The 19,882-nt window shown below is 42.4% G+C and overlaps 1 protein-coding gene across 11 annotated transcripts in view; it reads right to left on the bottom strand.

The window, feature by feature from the left end:
* Nucleotides 1–138: 138 nt before the first annotated feature.
* Nucleotides 139–19,882, bottom strand: part of LOC129862840 (AP-3 complex subunit beta-2) — a 99,970-nt gene continuing 80,226 nt past the window's right edge. For 7 of the 11 annotated variants that reach the window (XM_055934877.1, XM_055934880.1, XM_055934881.1 and 4 more), the window contains 10 exons: nucleotides 19,596–19,782; nucleotides 13,878–14,049; nucleotides 11,815–11,902; nucleotides 11,330–11,442; nucleotides 5,781–6,009; nucleotides 5,400–5,484; nucleotides 4,972–5,069; nucleotides 4,385–4,405; nucleotides 2,715–2,853; nucleotides 139–2,433 (listed from right to left, as the gene is read on the bottom strand). In XM_055934877.1, coding sequence (XP_055790852.1) covers nucleotides 2,283–2,433; nucleotides 2,715–2,853; nucleotides 4,385–4,405; nucleotides 4,972–5,069; nucleotides 5,400–5,484; nucleotides 5,781–6,009; nucleotides 11,330–11,442; nucleotides 11,815–11,902; nucleotides 13,878–14,049; nucleotides 19,596–19,782 — 1,283 coding nt within the window. In that variant the 3' untranslated portion in view covers nucleotides 139–2,282. The remainder of the gene's footprint in view (nucleotides 2,434–2,714; nucleotides 2,854–4,384; nucleotides 4,406–4,971; nucleotides 5,070–5,399; nucleotides 5,485–5,780; nucleotides 6,010–11,329; nucleotides 11,443–11,814; nucleotides 11,903–13,877; nucleotides 14,050–19,595; nucleotides 19,783–19,882) is intronic. The other 4 variants (XM_055934878.1, XM_055934882.1, XM_055934883.1 and 1 more) reach the window with 1 other exon arrangement.

Consider the following 19,882-nt stretch of genomic DNA (forward strand, 5'->3'; position numbering starts at 1 on the left):
TAAATTGGATACATTGTACTTTACAGACAGGAAGTCGCTGAATTTGATGACAAGTCGATAACAAATATCCACATCAAAGTGTATCAAGTTACGTTTTCCATCTCTTCGGTCCACATACAAAAAGGCTATAGACATTGACACATTTCATCCGTTTTATTTCATTATTTTCATTTGAATAATAAATAAAGCTTAAACACCACATTATTTCATAACCACACAGAAGATATGGTAGACCATAATCATGACATCAGAAAGAGAAAGCGAGTGTGCATTAAAATAACAATACCCTTTAAAGGATTGCTCCATCCACTATTATCTTAAATTCATTGCAAAGTTTTCATTTTGAGAGAAAGGTTTAACCTTTTAAAGTTATATATAGCTTTGTATTTTAGGGGAGGAAATAATAGACCACTGCCACGTTTAACAGTACTTTTCATAAGGTATGTGGTCAATGGTATGAGTTAAGCAAATTATGTCCTCAAATTGTCTGCATACCAGTAGTAAAATGAATTTGAAATTACATGTAAATTCAACTTAAATTCTCCTTTGTTCTTTGACTGTGTCATGACTCTACAAACCAGTGAATTAAGTTCACAAGCTTGAAAGATTTACCAGTGCGATACTGAACAAATAAAACAATTCAAATTTCAAGGAGTAAAAAACTGCTGTCATTTTCCCTTTTCTTTCACTCTTCAACTTTCTATGATAACTGTTATTGATGCTTGCTGTATTGAACTCCTTTGGGGAGACGATACAATTACATGTTCCTATGGCAAAAACAATCTAAAGAAATAAATAAATAACTTCACTTATATCATGAAGGCAGCTCGCAGATATGCAGCTGGGTTATATCATATCAGGTGTCTCCCCTATACAGAGCAAGGCCCTTTACCTAGCGCCCAAAACAGCATAGCACAGTTTCCTTAGGATCGCGTTTCCATTTCCGTAGGTCTCATTATGACAACATCAGTGGGTTTATAGCATCATAGAAACCACCTTTAATTATAGCATGGTTAACCTATACTGGAAATACAGTAAGTATATGCAAAAGTCAATGGAAAGGCAGAAAAACACAGACAGCTGCTGATTACAGAACAGTTTGCCTTGGGCCATGAGGATTTAATATTGTCATGTTTGGAAATCATTCATACACACAGACACAGACACACACTAACACAGACCCTCATTTTTGTATTAAATATTGCAATGCATACAATCACATTTACTGTATATCATTTTCATCTGCAGGAGTCCCACTCAATAACATCTATTCTATGTGTATGACATTTAGCGGGCCAGGCGGTAGAGATTGAGAATAGAGAACCACACTATTCAAAGGGGGACTTCATTGAACATTCAGCAGACCAAAGTAAATTGAGGAGCGACCACTTTTTCCTTGATGATATACCCTGTTACTGTACCTAAGTAATGTTGGTAATGGTGTAATGGTACCACGCTACATTTAAAAAAGGCATGGTGTTTTCTACATAGTACATTTGCGCTTGGCTGAAACAAGTATAGCAAGAGTATAGGTGAGGACTCGCAGTCTTTCGTTCAGACAACAATGTACTGTACATCATGAGCCATTCGTAGATATGGCTAAAGAGAGCATGTCAAACCTTTACAGCAGTCATGACAAATGATAAGGAGGATTTTAGGTTAGGATAAAAATCCCACCGGGCACTGACCTCAGTTCAATGTCTAGTTTTGATTAAAACATTTTTGAGTTAACGTGAATTCAATGTGAAATCAACAAACAAATGTAGGTTAAAAGTTGGGTGAAAAAAATAACAAAATTCCCTTACGTTGATTACTTTTTGCAAATCCAATCAGTTTTCCATGTTGATTCAACGCCGTCACAGATTTGATTTGATCAGTGGGATGATTCTTAATGACTTATTGTCTTTACAAATCGTGTACAGTAATGCCATTCTGTAATTTGTTATGACAGTTCATAGGAAGTGATTTTAAAAGTCAAAGTGGGGCCTATTATTTCCCCCAGATTTGCGTCTCTCGTATAAGTAAAAAATCATCATAATTTGTTTGAAACCTGCATTACATGCAGAATATCAATTGAGCGATGGATCAAACCTGTCTTCTACATATTCTTATCAGACTACCAGTATCTTAATGAAAAGAAAGAGGACCCTAAGTATGGGGGTATTTGGAATGGGAGTGGATGAATGTGTGGTTGTATGTATGTGAGTGAGCAAAGGGAGACAGAACTGAGCTGTAGGAGAGGAAGGAAATTGCTGGGGTCAGGGGTCAAGAGTTAGGGGTCATCACTGGGTGAGGGCCTGAAGGATGTCCTTGACCAGCATCGTGCCAATCACCATTTTCTCACAGTTGACCGTCAGCTGGGCGGCCCCGTCCTCTTTGGTGACCACACTGACCAGTACAAGGCTGCCACTGGTCACCGTCTTCCCAGCGAACCTGTGAATCGGAAACGGGGGAGGAGGAACAGGAGGGCTAAGTTCAAAGATCAAAGAGCAGAAGTAAAGATGAAGTTGAATAGTTGAATCAATATTATGACACAAAACAGCAATATTCTTTCATGATTTCATAACTTCCTATTTGACACATTCCCCTACTATCTCCCCTGTCTAATAAAACATGCAACATACTAATTCAATAAATAAAAAAATCTATATCAATATGTATTCTGGCGACAGCTGCCAACTTTGACAACTTTTCCAAACGCTCGCCACCCTCACCTGCACTCCTTGTCTGAGCCACAGGGCACTCGGCTGAGGTTGGCGGCAGTGGTAACCCTCTGAACGACAGCATGCTCGCCCTGACACTTCTCCTCCAGGGTCAGCTTCTCTGTGATCTCATTCATGCCCATCAACTGACCTGAGGACAGTACAAAATACCAGCGGTCAAAAGACGAGTGGTCAAGGAGTCTGCATCAGCATCTCAATTCATCTTCCCGCGATTCCTTGCATCCTATCTCCTCGGCTCCTTCCCCTCCGTATTGGAGGAGACGGTCCAAGGCCCCTCGCCTCAGACTTTCTTCTCCAATACCTTTTTAGGGATGCAAGGAAAGAGGATGTGAGGAATCTAGGAAAGATGAATTACAGGTTCCAGCTTGAGTGAGATTGAACATGTGTTTGAAGAAGGTCAATTGAATTTTAGTTTTTATGAATGCTCATTGTCACCAGACTCCTTCAAAATAGGAGACTGTCCCGTGAATACATAACATTTTAACCAAACCTCCTTGTGTAATATCTCATACTATATGGAGGCATTTGTGTCCATATACCATTTGATACTACAACGATCTAAAATCCATACAACTCTATACGGTCTACTACCATAAAAGGGTTGGGTTTTACACAATTCTCTTAGGACTACACTAACTATATAATGCCTTAGGATTAAAAGACTAGAGATATGAGCCATTACATAAGCATGGGGCTTAATGTGAAAAACTAATCTCGCAAGGCAGTGACACTTTCCTAAGAATAAGAAAAGAATCTGATATTTGCCAAAAACAGGAGTTTGAGGGGAATAACCTGCATGTGGATTACTTTATTTATCAGGTTGCAGGTCTATAACTCATATTTCTATCCTGCTTGTCTACTTGTCACAAACTAATTTTCTCATATATCACTGTCAAACTTCCATGAACATAGAAAAGGCTCCCTGAAAGAGATTGAAATGTTCCCTCTTCGTTCTGTGACGTCTTAGTTATATATAGCTGAATTCAGCAAACTTCTGCACAAACTTCCTCCACATTAAATCTAGAATACAATGACCATTAACTTGAAATGTATTATAAAACACCATTATATGCATTAAATGGAAGCAGCATGCTATACTGTCCTCTCACCACTCAGACAAAGTTAAGTTAGCTATACTTCTCTAAAACATCTGAATGTGGTGAATGTGGCCTACAGTATGCATTAGTTACAGCCCATGTGTCTTACAGCCCGTATAACACAATCAATGCTGTGAAAGAAGAGCGTAATGGTTTCAAATGCAGTGCCTTTTAAAAAATTGGACATCCTCTTTGCGCATTCCCGGAACTACAGTATTCCAGTGCTAAGACATTGATTTGGGATTAGTGGATCTAAGTGGAGCATTCCCAGTCATTCCCAGTGGAGCTACAGTACATGTTAGAGGCTGGGATGCAGGTTAGGTTATGTTAGGTCAGTTGTGTCTGCCATTGAAGTGAACTGGAGATACATAGTGCAAATAGTCATTGGCACCCAGGCATTAGATATCGCTGTGGGGGGTATAGGAGGGAACAGCTTGAAGCAAGGGGGGAGATGTTGAGGGGAAGGATGGGGAGGAGAGGTTGAGTCTCGTATGGGGGGTAGGTTGTTAAGGCAGGTGGCACATAGACAGCTGACGAGAACAAGTTCTATCAAAGGAAACTTACCTAGACTTTGTAATAGCGTCTCTATTGGGGCCAGTATCAAGAGGGAAGAACGGAGGATATGACACGTTTAAACACACAATATGGTTGGATTTGAGTTGAAAACCTTGCCCAGTGTTAGTGATTATGCTCCAAGGGTGACCATTGCTATTAAACCAAGTTAGAATGAATACCAAGGTTTACTGGTGGATGTGGATTTGATCAAGTCAGAGGTGATAGTGCGGTAGTAGTCACATGCCATTGTTAGGGTTAGTTTGTGTAGTGACTGGTGGAAACTGCCAGTCACTGGCATTATTGACAAAAAATAAATATACTATGATTTGCCTCAGAAATGTATTAATTCTTGAGTGTTCTTTTGGATACCAACTCAAAACAACACACAGAGGCAGACATCTCAAAACATACTGCATCAATTCAGGGATTTTACTATTACAAAACTATAAAGTTGTATTACTCTTTGTTGACACTAGCATTGTTTCTTTAGCTCAGCCAAAATGGGGCCCATATCAAATGTGTTTGAGGTGGTTTTGTTGTCACTTTGATGTTTTTGTTCAATTGTTTGATTTCCATGCAGTGGTTCCTGTGCTCACCTTGCTCCTTTTTGAACTCATTTTCTGTCATAAAGATTGGCATCATCAGCTCTCCAACCGGTGGCTGGATCGACACAAAGAACTTCCTGGTGTGAGTGCTGCAAAGGAACAATAAAACATGACATGATTCACTTATAGGAGAATAGAGCAATAGGACTGTACGGTGATTAGGGTCGCAAACTTCCGGAAACTTTCCCAGGAATTCTCTGGTTTTTCAGAACTCCCAATAAGATTCCCGGAATCAGGAGGGAATAAGTAGGTATCCTACAACTCGGAATCTTCCAACCAGGATTTCTGAAAAACCCAGGAACTTTGTGAAAGTTTCCAGAATTTTGCAACACTAGTTTGATACTTGATTGGCCATATGGGGGATGGGGGGGGGGGGGGGGGCTCTCCCTACAGCCATCAGGGAGCAGGCTCTTTCTTACCAGAGCTGGAAGTTGGCCGCCTGTGTGGAATCACAGAAATCGATGCCCATCACCACGCTAAGAGTCTCACCCGCAGGTAACACCTCTGAAAACAACACAAGATACTAGGTAAAAGAGACACTGCACTAACTAGCCCAAAACAATGACAAACAGCTACCAAGATAGATCACTGAATGACTGAGGTGTAATTCTAATTTAAACTGACCCCGTTGCAAAACTTAACCCAACAAAGAACCATTTCTTTCAATGAGCTTTTCCAAAAAATCTTCTTCAGATAAAAAAGGGTTCCATGTAGAACCCTACCGGTCCTCAAAGGATCCTTTTAGAACCCCTTTTTCAAAACTATTAAAAGAGGAATTCTGTTGTGAAATGTTGACTGACCAATCTCAGGGAACTCTTTGATCCTCATGCCTGACTGCAACTTGGTGTCCTCCATGTGCAGGCTCTTGGCCTCGGTGGTGGCGCTGTTGGTGAACTGGATTTTGACTGCCACCATGTGTGGGTCGGGGCTGAACGGCTGGCGGCTGAAGCAGTACTCCACTGACAGGCCCTCGCCGGTGATACGGTGGAGCAGCTCATAGCTCTTCAGGTTGCCGGATGGGACGATGGTCTGTGGTACGGAAACAGGTAGGGGGTTGAGTAAAAACTGCATGTTCAGCCAACCAGGCGCAAACACCTGGACACCTCATGATCTGTTGATGTAAGGGCTATAGTGTTGGGTTGACATTCGCTGGACCCAGTTTAGAATCCCGGTTGGGGCTACTGTAGTAGGATGGCCCTTGTGGGTATCCGTACCTACAGTATGTATGACATGCGCAGACTAGGCTAGTAAACATGCTGAAGCAAGAACCTCGTTGTTGTACCTCCTTATTTTAGATGATACTACATTGTGTCAGAAGTGGTTTTAATAATCACATAAACGTGAAGGACTTACCAAGTAAATCATACATTCAGTATCTGTATGACGTGTGAAATGCTTGATAATGTATGTGATATCAACACAGAGGTATATTTTCTGGGTGATATAAATATTGACTGGCTTTCATCAAGCAGCCCACTCAAGAAAAAGCTTCAAACTGTAACCAGTGCCTGCAATCTGGTTCAGGTTATCAGTCAACCTACCAGGGTAGTTACAAACAGCACATGAATGAAATCATCAATATGTATTGTTTACATCTTTACTAATGCTGCAGAAACTCTACTCCACATCAAGTAACTCATGCAAGCAGTAAAATTAGATTAAAAAAACAGACAAAAAAAACATCTTATGGAACAGCGGGGACTGTGAAGCAACACAAACATAGGCACAGACACATACATACACACACGATAATATACGTACACATGGATTTTGTACTGTATATATGTGGTAGTGTTGGAGTAGGGGCCTGAGGGCATACAGTCTGTGAATGTATTGTAATGTTTTTAAAATTGTATAAACTGCCTTAATTTTGCTGGACCCCAGGAAGAGCAGCCACAGGAAGAGTAGCCTTGGCAGCAGCTAATGGGGATCCATGATAAAAACAAATACAAATACAAAGCAAATGCATGAGGTCTCAGAGGAGGAACAGCAGCTACAGCAGGACAGCATCTTTCTGGGACAAGTAAGGAGAAAACAATGCTGGCTGGTTCTCAGATATTAAACTCAATGGGGAGGTGTCATTTAAACCAGACACAGGGGCAGCAGTGACAGCAATCCCCACAAGACTGTATACCGTAATTGCTGGACTATTAAGCGCACCTGAATATAAGCCGCACCCACTGAATTAAAAAAAAAAAAAGTATTTTGTACATAAATAAGCCGCACGTGTCTATAAGCCGCAGGTGCCTACCGGTACATTGAAACAAATGAACTTTACACAGCCTTTAAACGAAACACGGCTTGTAACAAAAATAAATACGCTTTAACGAAACACGTCTTGTAACAAAAATAAATGGGCTTTAACGAAACAGGCTTGTAACATATATATATTTTTTAAATAGCAGTAAACAGTAGCCTACCAAGAAAGTCCTTGGTCACTATCTTCCTCCTGTGCACTGAAACCACTGAAGTCATCTCCTTTGGTGTCAGAGTTGAATAGCCTCAGAATTGCTTCATCCGATGTTGGATCGTTTTCATTGTGCTCTCCTCACTTTCATCCGGAGGCAAATTCCCCGCTGAGTTTATGCTGCCCTCTTCAATACGCAGCAGCTCCACGCTGTCAGGACCCACTGGCAGACTTGACCATAAGTCGCTCTTCGCATGCGGCCCGTTTTAGTGAAGGATTTCTCCCCACTTGTCATCCAAGCCTCATTTTCTAGTTCGGGCCATCTGCTTTTCTTTCCTCTGAAAGCTTTTGTTGTCTTTTTGCACTAAGTCAGTTTCTCACGCTGCTGTTTCCAACGTCTTATCATCGACTCATTAAGGCCAAGCTCCCGTGCAGCAGCTCTATTTCCTTTTCAAACAGCCAGATCGATCGCCTTCAAATTGAAAGCTGCATCATATGCATTTCTCCGTGTCTTTGCCATGATGAGGGTGACAAAATGACTACCGTAATCAGAATGATGGAAAGTTTGAGCGCGCTCGATTTACTTCACATTATGTGACGGTGCTCAGTTTTTTGGCGGCATGAATTTGTGAAAGCGGGAAAAATCCATAAATTAGCCGCGTCATTGTATAAAGCGCAAGGTTCATAGCGTGGGAAAAAAGTAGCGGCTTATAGTCTGGAAATTACGGTAGTTATAGTAGAAATGGCCCTTTGCTCTCTACAAACAAAAAACTGTAAGATATTACCAGTGGTAGGGCAGTTGGTGAGTAAACTGGAGAGTAAAGACAAAAGTGCCATCCAACCTGTCTTCGTCATTCCCTCTCTGGCCAGACCGTTGCTGGGGCTGCCAGAAATTGAACTGGATTACCCAAGGGAGGTTTTCCAAAAGACATTCCCAAAAGTGTTTTCTAGCCTAGGAAGGTGACTACAAAATCCACCTGAAAGAGGATGCGGTACCCTATGCCCCCCCCCCCCCCCCCCCCCCCCCCGTGTGCTTATCCCTTTATTGGCCAAAGTAAAGGAAGAGTTGGTGAGGATGGAAAAAATTGGGGCTGTGTCTAAAATAGAGTCCCACTGATAGGTGTGTAGGGATGATGGTGGTCCCAAAAGCCAATGGGGACTTGAATGAGGCTCTCTGCTGAGAGAGACACATCAGTGGAGCAGTAGCTGGCTCAGTTGAATGGCTCACAAATCTTGATGCCCGCTCAGGACTGTTTTAACGTTTTGCCATTTGGAATCGCTTCCGGTCCTGAGCTTTTCCAAAGACACATGTTCCAATTGCTGGATGGGCTGAGTGGCATCATAGTCCACGTCGACGACGTGCTCATGTGTGGACGGGACAGAGCAAAACATGATGAAAGGCTCATAGCATTTCTGACCAGACTCCAGGAGACTAGCCTGACACTCATTGAAAAATGCATCTTTGCACAGTCATAGGTCTTGTTCTTGGGACACAAAATCAGTGCAGCTGGAATAGAGCCGGGCCCGGAGAAGATCAGCATCATCACAGATGTGCCCATCCCCCAGAATGCGGCTGAAGTCAGGACCTTCTTCGGCATTGCCACATATTTTGGTATGTTCCTCCCACAGTTTTCAGATACAATCAAACCCCTGAGAGACTTACTAGCCAAAGAGAATGACTGGTCATGGGGTCACACGCAACAGGTGGCATTTGACAAGATCAAAGGAGACCTGCTGTCACAGAGAGTGTTGGCCCAGTACCGTCCCCAAGCTATGACAAAGGTGTCAGCAGATGCATCATCCTTTGGGCTAGGGGCGGTCCTCACACAGATGCGGGACAACATGGAGTGGCGTCCAATAGCATACATCTCACAAAGCTTATCCGACACGGAGCAAAGGTAGGCACAAGTGGAGAAGGAGGCGTTTGCTATCACATGGGCATGTGAAAGGCTCAGCCAATACCTTATTGACCTGCAGTTTTCAGCAGAGACTGACCACAAACCACTGTTGGCTCTGTTAGGGACAAAAGCACTGGACGACTTGCTTCCCAGAGTTCTGCGCTTCCGCCTCAGATTGCTGAGGTTCACCTACAAGATGGTGTATGTGCCAGGGAAGGCACTGATCACAGCAGATGCACTCCCCAGGGCCCCAATTAAACGTCCATTAACAGAGGAGGAGCAATGTCTGGAGGGTGACGTACAGGTGTCCATTAATGCAGTAAGAGACAGTCTACCTGCATCTCAGACCAAACTGCAGCAGATTGCAGAGGAGCAACAGTGAGACCCCATCTGCCGACAGATAGTACAGCAGTGCAAAATAGGATGGCCCTTGCAGGAGGAACTGCCTCAGCTGCTGAAGCCCTATTGGGTGCACCAAAGTGACTTCCACTATAATGGAGACCTTCTCATGAAAGGACAACGAATAGTTATCTATGAGACTCTACAACCGGAAATTCTAGAGAGTGCATGAGGGACACATGGGGATAACCAAATGCAGACAGAGGGCTCAACAGTCGGTGTGGTGGCTGGGTCTGAGTGAGGTGTGTGCACAATGTCAACCTTGTCATCCTGAACCAATGATGGCAACGGAGCTGCCAAAACAGCCATGGCAAAAGGTAGGGGCAGATAAGTTCTTATGGAAAAAAGACACCCATTACCACATCAGCTGGTGTTATCAATGTACTAAAGTCCATTTTTTCTGGGCAAGGGGTCGCTGAGGTCCCGGTTACAGATAATACTCCCCAGTTCTCCGCAAGCTCCTTTTTTGCTTTTGCCGTAGAATATGAACTTCACACGTGACCAGAAGCCCCTACCATGCACAGAGCAACGGTGAGGTAGAGAGAGCTGTGAAAACAGTCAAAGGACTGTTGAAAAAGGACAAGGATCCGTACATTGCTCTGTTAGTTTACAGAGTTACACCACTGCATCATGGGCCGCCGCCTGCCGAGCTCCTGATGGGCAGGAGGCTGCGCTCCCTCCCTTGCCTGTCTCGGCGGCTGGGCTTAAACCCCAATGGCCTAACAGGAAGGCATTCACTAAGAGGGACAAATGGCTGAAAAAAACACAAACTGGAGACTTTAAATCTGAGACACCATGCTACGGAGAGGCAAGAGCTGACAGAACGTCAACGTGTGTGGATTACAAACTAAAAGACACCAGAAATAGTGCTGAGGAAAGCGGATGCCCCACGCTCCTATGTGGTGGACACAGGCTCTGAGGAGGTAAGGATGAACAAAACACACCTCAGAGCTCTTCCAGATCTACCAGGCACACAAGGTTGAGGAGGCCACAGACAACGCACAAAAAGAGGGAGAAGGAGAGAGAATGCTCACAGAGCCACAAGCTCACCCAAAAAGGGATGTGAAGCCACCAGAGTGGCTGAAATACTATGTTACGTGAAGAGAAAACATACTGTTGGGGACCATACCCAGCAAAAAGAGACAGTACCTAAGTTAATGCATAAGTGTTAAAGAGAACAATACTGGTTTCCAAATTGCATTTCAGTTATGCTTCAGTGGTTATGAGTGTAGAATTACTTTTCATTGGAGAGGGGAAGATGTAGTAGGATGGCCCTTGTGGGTATCCATACCCATGTATGACATGCACAGACTAGGCTAGTAAACATGCTGAAGCTAGACCCTCATTGTTGTGCCTTATTATTTTAGATGATACCACAGTTACCCCCTAAAATTTTACTGAAAATACTATACATTTAGATGATACTACAGTTACTCCCTAAAATTTTACAGAAAATACTATACGTCTTCAAAAATATTCAGTAAAATTGGCACTCATAAAATGTTATAAAGCTTGGAATGTATGGTACTTAATCTCTCTTTAAATCTACGTACATTATCTTTCTCTATCAATCGACATCTTTATGAAGTGCTTAAGCCCTCGGGGTTAGCGGCTATGGGTAGTTTGTCCTAGAAAGGGTACTCACCGTAGGGGACAGAACGTTGTCGGTCAGGGACAAGCCCTCCAGATCTGTCACTAGGCTGCTGGACAGGAAGTTGTTGAGGGGCGTGACTTGAGACGGAGATGGAGCGGGGTCAACTAGGAAGAGGAAGGAGCACAGCGTTTTCTCAAAGACTGGGGAGCAATCATGTATAGTCTGAGGCTGCGCTAATGTAAACAAACAAGCAAATAGCGGCGATTCTGCATCATTGACAATGGTGATTGTGTACTTCTGAAGATGCAATGTTCAGTACCACAGACACGGATATATTTGATTTTAAACATTTGATTTCGAATTTTAAATAATAGGGAATAAATCTGCACATAATTAAAATAGACTTATCCAGTGACACCCATTACCAATCGTTCATCACCCCATTCAAATTCTATGTAGGACCACTTGAGGGGGAAAGTGTAGACTGTCACTGTATTCCTGGTATCGTGGATTTAGTAAAAAGGAGGTGAACTTACAGTCATCAAAATCAAGCAGAGACATTTCTTTCTTTTCTTTCTTGTTCTCTTTTTTGGGTGGTTTGGATGGAGGTTTAGATGCTGTGGTCTGAAAAGAAGAGAAAGAGAAACTAACCCACAAGCAAAAGGAGACCTGCCACCTGAATATAGTGAGGAAAAAACATAAATAGATATAAACTATATTACCACTTGTGCATGAAAGCAAAGGAATATGTTCATACAGTCCCACCGTTGGTACGCTGGTACGCTGGTACGTTTTGGACTTCTAACCCCTTTTAAACATAGTGTGTTTGAGCAACAGACTTCTGTTGAACCATTGGATTAATCTCGCTCTTCTGCATCCATTGAAACCAATCACTAGTCTGTGTGATTAACTTGGGCTGAGCTAGAGCAGTGTTTGTGAGACAAGGGCGGATCACAAAGGGGCCTGGGGGCGATTTTTCTCACAAAAACGTCTCTAAAGCCAGAATGGTTTGAGCGGAGACTCTGTCGTACACGTACATGTAATCGTGCATGTTTTGCATGCATTGTTTGCTCTATGATGCTCACAAGCCATACAACAGTTTTTTGAAGGTAAGGAGTTTTTCTACATTGAAGATCATAGGAAATCCCAGGACATACTGTCTATAATAGTGTAATAAGCTCAGATAGTTGCTGTCACAAATTCCAAACTTCACATTTGCCACTGACCAGTTGGATATTAGTTTCCCAATGAGTAAACATAAAATCAATTTTATCAGGTTTTTACTTGGCAGACCTTTTTTTTTTTTTTTTTACATTTGTCAATAAAACTCATGAATGTAACTGTTTATGTCAAATTGTAAAACACTTCATTGTGAGGCTAAATATAAGGGTTAGACATGTAGATAAATGAAAGTAACTCCACGACTTTTCAGCCTCATTTTCATTATGTCCAGCACAATACCAGTGTCAATATATGTGAAAATGGCGAATTTCGACGTTTTGAAGAAAATAAATTGTTAACAAGTTCATCAAAACTTAAAACATTTTAAAAACAGTGATTTTCAAACACTGATATTTGAGGGGAGCAAGAAAATACCCTCCATTCTTGGGCTAGAAACTCATTTTATTTTTTTATTTTTTTTATTCATAATACAAAAATCAACTTACATTGCTACATCATGATCTAGAAAGTCATTGCAGGTTTTGATCCTACCTTGTGAAGTCACAGAGAAGCATTTCTATTTTAACCATGGATCATAGAAACACTGTTTTCACATATGTAGACACTGGTTGGTGGTGGAGATTATGAAAATGAGGTTGAAAAGTGGCAGAATTGCCCTTTAAGTTTATTAGTTTACTGTATCCATTGGGATACATGTTGACATCAAATAATATCTATGTGCTTTATGCCAACCATCAGATAATGCCAATGTAGAATGTGTGTGTTACGTTTTTCCTTTATGAAGTCTTATAAATTGAAAAATTATTTTTACAGCTTATTAGCGTACACCTAATATGTTCCCCCTGTTGACGATGCTCATTATATATTAAGGTTGAACCAAAAGATTACATGTAACAAAAATGAAATGAAATGATTATGTGAAATTGAATGAAACAATAATATATGTTGATGCTAATATGATGTACAATATTTCATTATGTTTCTATATGATAACAATAGTGTAATATATTTAATATGCCATATACTATTTTTTAACAGTTTGACAAATTTCTTTTAATTAACTTAATCATTATGACACACCCCTCACTATTGTCATTGGTTACACTAATTGCACTGTGTGTCTGTCTACATAACCTGGTTCAAAGTATTTATGATATTACCCTGAGGAAGGCACAGTGATGCCGAAACGTTGGTAAATACCCATTACATTGCTGGGAGTTTATACATGGAGTGTGCAACTTTCTTTATTTTGATAGTCCATGGGCAATTTTGACATCAAAGAATATCTATGTGCTTTATGCCAACCATCAGATAATGCCAATTTAGAATGTGTGTGTTACGTCTCTCACTGTGTGTGTGTGTGTTTGTGTGTGCGTCTGTAGTACGTGTATTTTCGAGTCTCTCTATCTTTACCCACCTTCTTTTTCTTCTTGGTCTCCTCCTCTGACTCCTCTTCTGACTCCTCCTCCTCTGACTCGCTGCTCTCTGAATCACTATCGCCGTCCTCCTCGGATTCTGACTCTGTGCTACCAATCCGCGGTTTGCTCTTCTTCTCGCTCTTCTTCTCATCCTCTCCACTGCTCTGCTCACTGTGATGCAATGGTCAACAAGTATCAAAGGTTTAATGAAGGAATTTCACATCTTTAGAGCTCATGTCATAGCATTGCATTTCCTAGTGCTCTGCTACAGATTTTGACTACATTCCCTGGGTTACACACTTGGTAGACATATCAGATTGAATATGAATTAATAGGTAAAGGGCAAAAAATGTACAATTTCAACTTTTGACTGGAAATCCTCTTTAATCATTATCCAGGTCATGTATAATTGAGATTAGGGCCAACAATGAATTGTCAATGGCTGATATTAAAGATGCGTTATAAACGTTTTGTATAATTTTAGCCAATAGTTTTGAAAGTAGCGCACACGAGCCAAAACGTGTCCCCGAAAATTGTGTACATCATCACATCATTGTTCTCGAGCCTCTGTAGAGTGTGAGAAGAGAAGAAGAAAAAAGATGTTGGGCTCATTGGACAATAGTGTGCTGACCTGATCCCACCTCCCACTTTAATCTTGCAACCTCATTGGACATCATTCCACCTGCCAATCAACATTGTTTATCAGCTTCGGTTGTCACGCATGGTCTCATCCGATTAGTATGGCAAACCAGCAAGCGAATGTGATAATGTAATTTTATACAACGGAAAATGTATACTTATGTTTGCATCAAATGTCCTACTCCTTGAAAGTCAGGTATCAATTATATCATATGCCTACGTGATGAATGATGATCGCTGGCAACTAACAGCTGTAGTGTTGCCTACATTGGATTGCCCCATATCATAGAATATGTGTGTGAAAGTTTATAAAGACAAAAAGTGGACACATTAAATTATTTGATTTGGATGGACGGTTGAGACAACATAAAGGGGAATCTGGTAATGAATGTTATAGCTGTTGAACAAGTTGAGACTAAATTACTTGTTGTTACCTTAGATAGTAAACTGTCACGGTTAAAACATATCGATTCAATGGTTGTAAAGATGGGGAGAGGTCTGCCCGTAATTAATAGATGCTCTTTTTTCATGACACCGCATTCCAAAAAGCAAGTCCTGCAGACTCTAGTTTTGTCTGCTCTTGATTATTGTCCAGTCGTGTGGTCGAGTGCTGCAAGAAAATACCTAGTTAAGCTGCAGCTGACCCAGAACAGAGCGGTACGTCTTGCTCTTCATTGTCATCAGAGGGCTAATATAAATACTATGCATGCCAGTCTCTCTTGGTTAACAGTTGAGGAGAGACTGACTGCATCACTTCTTCTTTTTATAAATTGTTTGCATAGTCAACTTACACACACTTACCCCACCAGACATGCCACCAGGGGTCTTTTCACAGTCCCCAAATCCAGAACAAATTCAAAAAAGCATACAGTACTATATAGGGTCATTATTTCATGGAACTCCCTTCCATCTCATATTGCTCAAATGAACAGCGAACCTGGTTAAAAAAAAACTGACAAAGCAACACCTCACGGCACAAAACCTCTCCCCTATTTGACCTAGATCGTTTGTGTGTCTGGATTGATATGTAGGCTACATGTGCCATTTTTAAATGGATGTACTTCTGTTCTTGAGCTGTTCTTGTCTATTAATGTCAAATCAAATCAAATGTTATTGGTCACATACACATGGTTAGCAGATGTTAATGCGAGTGTAGCGAAATGCTTGTGCTTCTAGTTCTGACCGTGCAGTAATATCTAACAATTTCACAACAACTACCTTATACACAGAAGTGTAAAGGAATGAATGAGAATATGTACATATAAATATATGGATGAGCGATGAACGTGCAGCATAGGCAAGATGCAGTAGATGCTATAGAGTACAGTATATACATATGAGATGAGTAATGTAGGGTATGTAAACATTATATAAAATGGCATTGTTTAAAGTGACTAGTGATACATTTATTTCATCAACTTTTTTATTATTAAAGTGGCTAGAGATTTGAGTCAGTATGTTGGCCGCAGCCACTCAATGTCAGTGATGGCTGTTTAAAAGTCTGATGGCCTTGAAATAGAAGCCTTTTTTTCAGTCTCTCGGTCCCAGCTTTGATGCATCTGTACTGACCTCGCCTTCTGGATGATAGCGGGGTGAACAGACAGTGGCTCGGGTGGTTGTTGTCCTTGAGTATTTTTTTGGCCTTCCTGTGACATCGGGGTGCTGTAGTTTGCCCCCGGTGATGCGTTGTGCAGGCCTCACTATCCTCTGGAGAGCCTTACGGTTGTGGGCGTAGCAGTTGCTGTATCAGCCGGTGATACAGCCCGACAGGATGCTCTCGATTGTGCATCTGGAAAAGTTTGTGAGTGTTTTCGGGGAAAAGCCAAATTTCTTCAGCCTCCTGGTTGAAGAGGCACTGTTGCGCCTTCTTCACCACACTGTCTGTGTGGGTGGACCATTTCAGTTCACCCATGATGTGTACGCCGAGGAACTTAAAACTTTCCACCTTTTCCACTACTGTCCCGTCGATGTGGATAGGCGAGTGCTCCTTCTGCTGTTTCCTGAAGTCCACAATCATCTCCTTTGTTTTGTTGACGTTGAGTGTGAGGTTATTTTCCTGACACGACACTCCGAGGGCCCTCACCTCTTCCCTGTAGTAAGTCTCGTCGTTGTTGGTAATCAAGCCTACCACTATAGTGTCGTCTACAAACTTGATGATTGAGTTGGAGGCTTGCATGGCCACGCAGTCATGGGTGAACAGGGAGTACAGGAGAGGGCTGAGAACGCAACCTTGTGGGGCCCCAGTGTTGAGGATCAGCGGGGTGGAGATGTTGTTTCCTACCCTCACCACCTGGGGGCGGCCCGTCAGGAAGTCCAGGACCCAGTTGCTCAGGGTGGGGTCGAGACCCAGGGTCTCGAGCTTAATGACGAGTTCGGAGGGTACTATGGTGTTAAATGCTGAGCTGTAATCGATGAACAGCATTCTTACATAGGTATTCCTCTTGTCCAGATGGGTTAGGGCAGTGTGCAGTGTGATTGCGATTGTGTCGTCTGTGGACCTATTGGGGCGGTAGGCAAATTGGAGTGGGTCTAGGGTGTCAGGTAGGGTGGAGGTGATATGGAACAATAGTGGCCCTCTTGAAGCATGTGGGAACAGCAGACTGGGATAGGGATTGATTGAATATGTCCGTAAACACACCAGCCAGCTGGTCTGCGCATGCTCTTAGGACGCGGCTAGGGATGCCGTCTGGGCCGGCAGCCTTGCGAGGTTTAACACGTTTAATTGTTTTACCTACGTTGGCTGCGGTGAAGGAGAGCCCGCAGATTTTGGTAGTGGGCCGCGTCAGTGGCACTGTATTGTCCTCAAAGCAAGCAAAGAAGTTGTTTAATTAGTCTGGGAGCAAGACGTCGATGTCCGCGACGGGGCTGGTTTTCTTTTTGTAATCCGGGATTGACTGTAGACCCTGCCACATATGTCTCGTGTCTGAGCCGTTGAATTGCGACTCTACTTTGTCTCTATACTGACACTTAGCTTGTTTGATTGCCTTGCGGAGGGAATAGCTACACTGCTTATATTCGGTCATGTTTCCAGTCGCCTTGCCATGATTAAAAGCAGTGGTTCGCGCTTTCAGTTTAGCGCAAATGCTGCCATCAATCCACGATTTCTGGTTGGGAAAGGTTTTAATAGTCACTGTGGGTACAACATCACCGATGCACTTGCTAATAAACTCGCTCACCGAATCAGCTCATCTATCAATGTTGTCTGAGGCTATCCGGAACATATCCCAGTCCACGTGATCGAAGCAATCTTGAAGCGTGGAATCTGATTGGTCGGACCAACGTTGAACAGACTTGAGCACGGGCGTTTCCTGTTTTAGTTTCTGTCTATAGGCTGGGAGCAACAAAATGGAGTCGTGGTCAGATTTGCCGAAAGGAGGGTGAGGGAGGGCTTTGTATGCGTTGCGGAAGTTAGAGTAGCAAAGATCCAGAATGCTGCCGGCCTGGGTCGCGCATTCGATATGCTGATAAAATTTAGGAAGCCTTGTTTTCAGATTAGCTTTGTTAATATCCCCAGCTACAATATATGCAGCCTCAGGATATATTGTTTCCAGTTTACATAGAGTCCAACGAAGTTCTTTCAGGGCCGTCGAGGTGTCTGCTTGGGTGGGGATATACACGGCTGTGATTATAATCAAAGATAATTCTCTTGGTAGATAATGCGGATGGCATTTGATTGTAAGGAATTCTAGGTCAGGTGAACAAAAGGACTTGAGTTCCTGTATGTTGTTATGATCATACCACGACTCTTTAATCATAAGGCATACACCCCCGTCCTTCTTACCAGAGAGACGTTTGTTTCTGTCGGCGTGATGTGTGAAGAAACCGGGTGGCTGTACCGACTCTGATAACATATCCAGAGTGAGCCATGTTTCCGTGAAACAGAGAATGTTACAATCTCTGATGTCTCTCTGGAAGGCAACCCTTGCTCGAATTTCGTCTACCTTGTTGTCAAGAGACTGAACATTGGCGAGAATTATACTCGGGAGCAGTGCCCGTCTACGCAGCCTGACCAGAAGACCGCTCCGTCTGCCCCTTCTGCGGCGCCGTTGTTTTGGGTCGCCTACTGGGATCCAATCCATTGTCCTGGGTGGTGGTCCAAACAGAGGATCCGCTTCGGGAAAGTCGTATTCCTGGTCATAATGTTGGTAAGTTGATGTTGCTCTTATATCCCATAGTTCTTCCCGGCTGTATGTAATAATACTTAAGATTTCCTGGGGTAACAATGTAAGAAATAATACATAAAAAAACAAAATACTGCATAGTTTCCTAAGAACGCGAAGCGAGGCGACCATCTCTGTTGGCGCCATCATCTCTGGTCTGTTCTGTATTATGTCATGTTTCATATGGACCACAGGAAGAGTAGCTGCTGCTTTCGCAACAGCTAATGGGGATCCTAATAAAATACCGAATACTAAGGTAGGCCAATAATTTTTCATCTAAAAAGTGAGTGAAAGTTTGCAGTACACATTTCTCGAGCGTATCAAAGTTGTATGTTGTGTTGCGATTCACGAAAGGGATGGATGGATGCGTGCCTTGTAAAAATCTTATAGCCTATTCCACAACATATTCTAAAATGTTAACAAAATACACCAAAAGCATCATTTAGGAGATATGAGCAGAGTGTTTCTGATTGGGTTAACAATGATCTTCTAATGTGTTTGTGTGCCTACAATGCCATTGACTACAATGCCAGTGAACAACATGTTCTGGTTTGCAGAGAAATACAATGAAAAAGATAAATGAAACCACTACCGAGGTCTAATACATCTAACTTATAATTTGAAATGTTTTATCACTTATAATGCATGGATTTGATTGATGCATTCAATGTATTTTCACTGTTATCAAAATAACTAATGTTAAGCCATGCAGCCACTTGAAAACTTGCTTCAGAGTGGGGGTTCACTACATCACAGGAACGAGCACATTCTAAAGGATGGCAGGTTAGAATGTAGATGGTTTATTATGCATTTATGAACCATATATTGACATGTCGAGTCCAAAATGTGAGGTTTAAAAAATAACAAGGTAGTTTTCAATATTCCGGAATATTTCTTTAAGCGAAAAATGTGTGCTACCTTTCACTTTCTGGAACAGGTTTCCTTGCTTTGATCTTCTCCACATTCTTCTTTTTCTTCTTCCCCTCCTGCTCCTCGTCCTCCTCGCTTGCAGACTCAGACTCCTCGTTGCTCTCCTCACTCTCGGATCCCGAGCCGCTCTCCTCACTGCCACTGCCACTCTCTGAGCCGCTGGCTGTGTCTGAGGCTGGGGGTGGAGAGGAAAGGTTTATATTCATCCCATCCTACACAGATTCTGTCTCATATACTTAAAGGTAGGGTTGCAAAAGACCTGTAAGTTATTGGCC

The sequence above is a fragment of the Salvelinus fontinalis genome, chromosome 9 (assembly GCF_029448725.1).
Source record: "Salvelinus fontinalis isolate EN_2023a chromosome 9, ASM2944872v1, whole genome shotgun sequence".
NCBI classification, from domain to species: domain Eukaryota; kingdom Metazoa; phylum Chordata; class Actinopteri; order Salmoniformes; family Salmonidae; genus Salvelinus; species Salvelinus fontinalis.